Source organism: Palaemon carinicauda, chromosome 34, assembly GCF_036898095.1.
Source record: "Palaemon carinicauda isolate YSFRI2023 chromosome 34, ASM3689809v2, whole genome shotgun sequence".
Lineage (NCBI taxonomy): Eukaryota > Metazoa > Arthropoda > Malacostraca > Decapoda > Palaemonidae > Palaemon > Palaemon carinicauda.
This window is the reverse complement of record NC_090758.1, coordinates 43745948-43750947: the sequence shown is the minus strand read 5'-3', so window position 1 is coordinate 43750947 and position 5000 is coordinate 43745948. Positions and strand designations below refer to the sequence as shown.

Here is a 5000-nt window from a genome sequence, read left to right as displayed (position 1 = left end):
TGAGATGCTCCACGATATAGTCATTCTATTATTTGCTTTATGCAACTCTCGTTTCCATCACGGGATTTTGAAATAGGTTTCCTTTCAGGATTTTACATTTGTGGAATAGATGATGGGATTTTTTTGACCTGATTATCTTTTTTAAGAGTGATGATGCTACGTGCAGTAAAATGATAATAATAATAATAATTAATAATAATAATAATAATAATAATAATAATAATAATAATAATAATAATAATTATAACTATAATTATAGTAATGATAATAAAATTAATGATAATAGTAATAATAATAATGAAAATATTAAGAAGAAGGATAATTATTATTTTCATTATTTTTAGTGTTATTATTATTGTAATTTTTCATTATTATTCAGATTATTATTATTATTATTATTATTATTATTATTATTATTATTATTATTATTATTATTATTATTATTATTATTATTAAAGAACATTTTTTAGGTTATTATTATTATTATTATTATTATTATTATTATTATTATTATTATTATTATTATTATTATTATTATTAGCTGTAGTGCTAGGATTAGTTAGATCACAGTAACTGCAGCAGCAATTCTATCAGCATTAGAAGTAATCATGATATCAAATGCATCACTTAGAAATATCACAAAACCACCATCAACATCACGTCATCCCTCCAACCACAATAACATCACTTAAGGAATATCTTAAAATCGTTCATATTTCCCTTTGTAACAAAGAACAAGGTTTACTTACTGACTGACCTGTAGCAGCGGGCGATATGATAAGGTAGTTGAGGCAGGCGGCTCCCGTGCCGTGACCCATGACCGTGACCTGACCTGGGTCACCGCCGAAGCGGACGATGTTCTCTTGAACCCAGTGCAAGGCAGCCAGCTGGTCCATCAGGCCGTAGTTAGCAACAGTTGGGCGACCCACTGGGTCAGTGTTCGCGTTGTAAAACCCTGGGGTAGATTAAGTTGAAAAGTTCAGATACTGATGTATGTACGTATATGTATATTATAATTTTGCACATTTAGACAAGTTTTTCATATTCATATTCATATAAGCCATTTATTATACTCATCATTATATCTGAATTCTTCTTACTACGTGATCAGAGACTGAAGGGGGAATCAGCTTCAAATATAATAGCCTCTGATCAGTCGGGGAATCGAATCCGGGCCAAAGAAACTAAAGTTTCATTGACTAGACAATTTACCCATGAAGAGCTGCTAAGTCAATGGATCCTCGATTTCTTGAGCCCAGGTTCGACTCTCAAGCACGAACAGAAGTTATTACCTTTGAGTGGATTCCCCCTTAGGTGTCTGATCCGAGGCACCTAATACAATGTCTTGTTTCTTTGGCAATCAATGTCACAAATCTAACAATTATATTCTAACAACAGCTAATAATTGGTCTAGGATCGAATCTAGCCTAACAACCTCAAAATATGTATATTTTCATTTTCGTGAATTTCAACATGAAGGTAACATTCCAATTTCTGGTAACATATAATAACTTTAATCTCCATTATGATAATATTCTGAATTGCAGCATCCATTTGCAGCTTTGAATAAAAAAAGTAAAACAACTTTTGTGTCACGAAAGCAAAATACAAAAACCATTCCTTTGGTCTTGAAAGCTTTTTTTACTTCTTTTTCATCTGTCTTTTGTAAAGGTTGCGAGACTGAATTATTTCTGTGTGTTTTCCAATGGTTCATTCGCTGCCTGTGTCTCTCTTTCTAGGATACAAGAAGAAAAATTTTATCAAAGGGGACTTTACCATATCCCAGTCCTCTTCATCTTATTGACAGGGATTCCTTTAGAGTCGACAGGATTAAAAGGCTTTTTCTTTTTTCGTTTATTTTATTTCGAACATTTATCTTTGGAAATATATATCATAACCAAGGATTATTGCTCCATATAATAAATATGAAATTCCAGTTTGACTAATACAATAATATCGTAGAGGAAGAATCATTTTTTTTAAATTTAAAAATATATGCATGATGTATGAGACTGAAGTATCATTTTCTTAGAGGAGGAGTTTTTGAATAATAGGTTTTCAGTGGAAATAATTTTATATTTCCTCAAAAAGGGTTAGTTATATATCATTAATTATTAAAGAATATACAATAACATTACTTATCAAGAATATATAACTTAAACTGTCAAGAATATCCATGTACCTTACTTGCCAAGAATATACAACCTTACCTACCAGCAATTACAACAACATTACCTATCAAGTCAAAAACTTTACTTACTAAAAATATATAACCTTCTTACTAAGAATATACAACCTTACTTAGAAAGAATATACAACATCACTTAGTAAGAATATACAACCTCACTTACCAAGAATATGCAACATTACTTACAAAGAATATACAACATCACTTAGAAAGACTACAGAGGAACCTCCCTTACCCAGAATGCCGAGACGATAGTTGAGACTCACCACAATGACCTTGCCCAGAGCTGCCAGAACTGATCCGTCGTAGAGACTTGAAGATCCCCACTCAAACGACTCTCCCTGGAGGAAGACGACCACTGGGTAGGCCATCAGAGCTGCATCTGCAAGAAGGCAATCAGGATAGCTAGGAGTGGTACTCGGATCTAGCAAATGAGGTCCTAAGGATGCACAATGGTATAAAAATTATTTTAACAGGCTCCGTCTGTAAATAATTGGGAGTGGGGTCATGTTATCATCATATATCTAGAGATAGGGATATAAGCTAGTACTGAGCCAAGCTATACATACACACACATACACACACGCACACACACACACACACACATATATATATATATATATATATATAAATATATATATATATATATATATATGTATATATTTATATATATATATATATATATATATATATTTATATATAAATTGTGAATTCCTAGCCTAAGCATATCTAACCCTCGTGTCTGACAATCACAGAAGAATGAAACTCATCAAAATGTCACTGAAATTAATTCCAGGAATATTCGAAATGAGTCATTGCCGGGAAAAGAAATTTAATTAATATTTCTTTTTCTCAATGCCTCACATAACCTCCATTTAACCAGTTTTGGTATAAAAAGCTGAAAACCAAAAGTTTACTTTTCATTATGAAAAGGATTAATTTGTGTGATACGAATGAGAAAGACAAAAAGAAAAAAACCCTGTTTCATTTTTTAAATTGAAATTGGATTTGGAATTTTTTTTATAGTTACCGATTCTCCCTAATATTTTCCATGATATTCTAGTAATTTTAGGAAATAGAAGAAAGTATTATCCCTAATAAACGTTTTTATCTAATTGAAATTTGAATTACTTAAATAAAATTTTCACTATGTTATCAATGGGTGCCGGTCCCAAGCCCGGATAAATAGGGAGGGTTGGTGTCAGGAGGGGCATCCGACCGTAAAAACCTGTGCCAAAACCTTAAATGGAATGAGCCAAAATAGGGAAAGAGGTAATGCTAGGGCGTACTCCGTAAACGACGCACAGAGACATCGCCCTAACTCTGTGATAAGGCGAGGGCTACTGCATCAGGAGCGGGTGCAGCTAAAGAAGCGAGCTCACTTTGGACTCAGAATATGTCAGCTTAATGTTGGGTCCATGACTGGGAGAGGTAGAGAGGTGGCAGACTTGATGAGGGAAAAGAGAGTAGATGTTATGTGTGTGCAGGAAACACGATGGAAGGGAAATAAAGCTAAAGAGTTGGGTGATGGATATAAGTTATATTATAGCGGAGCAAATAAACAAGGTAGGAATGGAGTTGGCATAGTACTGTCTGGTGAGCTGAAGAATGCGGTGATAGAGGTACATAGAAAGAATGACCGTATCATCAGATTGAAGATGTGTTGTGGAGGAGAGATTCTGAATATTATAAGTGCATATGCACCTCAAGTTGGTTGCACAGAAGAGGAGAAGGGAAATTTCTGGAGAGACATGGGTGGAGTAATGCAAGAACTGGAAGAACAGGAGAGGGTCATAGTGGGGGCAGATTTGAATGGCCATGTGGGAAGTGAGAATGAGGCAATTGGTCGGGTGCATGGGGGCCATGGAATTGGGGAGAGAAACCCAGAAGGAGAGAGTGTAGTGGATTTTGCTGTGTCATTTGACATGGCAATAGTAAACACATTCTTTAAGAAGAAAAGGGAACACCTAATAACTTATAGGAGTGGGGGAAGATGCTCCCAGATAGATTACTTCCTGTATAAAAGGATAAAGCTGGTGGAGATCAAGAACTGCAAGGTTGTCCCAGGTGACAATGTAGCCCCCCAACACAGACTGCTATGTATGGACTTAGGCCTAAAAAGGGAAAGAAAAGCTAAAGCTAAAGGGATAAGGACAAATTAAGTGGTACAAACTAGTGAGGGAAGGAGATAAAATGAGAGAGTTTAAGAGAGGGGTTTTGGAGGATATTGATATAGGAATTGAAGATGTTCAAGAATGGTGGACACGAAATGCAGGCAGTAATGAGAAGGCATGGAAAGGAGTTGCTAGGAGAGACATCTGGTATCATATGGGAAGAAAAGGAGAGTTGGTGGTGGAGTCAAGAAATTGAGAAAGTTTTAAAAGATAAGAAGGAGGCAAAGAAGAGATGGGAAGGGTCACAGTCAGGGGATGACAGAGAGAGGCTCAGAGAGAAAAACAAGGTGGTGAAGAAGGTAGTAGCCCAAGCTAAAGCTAAGGCATATGATGATGTGTATAATGAGCTGGGGACAAAGGAAGGATTAAACAAGATGATCAAGCTATCGAAGACTAGAAATAAGAACACCAAAGATATTACACACATCAAACAAATTAAAGATCAAGATGGTGTAGTACTTAGAAAGGAGGAAGACATTGTAAAGAGATGGAAAGAATATTTTGAACAGCTGTTAAATGAAAAAAATGATAGATTACTAAGAGAGGATGGACAGGCGAACTTTGGCATGGTAATAAGTTTCTCTAGGCAAGAGGTAATAAATGGACTGAGGAAGATGAAGAATGGGAAGGCAACTGGG

The 5000-nt window shown here is 35.1% G+C and overlaps 2 protein-coding genes across 2 annotated transcripts in view; both read right to left on the bottom strand.

Moving 5' to 3' along the window:
- The window catches only part of LOC137626512 (neuroligin-3-like), a 13947-nt gene extending 11397 nt beyond the window's left edge, over positions 1 to 2550 (bottom strand). The window contains exons 1-2 of the mRNA XM_068357556.1: positions 2424 to 2550; positions 764 to 955 (exon numbers count right to left, since the gene is read on the bottom strand). Of these exons, the coding sequence (XP_068213657.1) occupies positions 764 to 896 (133 nt within the window). The 5' untranslated portion in view covers positions 897 to 955; positions 2424 to 2550. The remainder of the gene's footprint in view (positions 1 to 763; positions 956 to 2423) is intronic.
- Positions 1 to 5000, bottom strand: part of LOC137626856 (uncharacterized) — a 349492-nt gene that overhangs the window by 237722 nt on the left and 106770 nt on the right. The gene's annotated exons all lie outside the window — the stretch shown is intronic.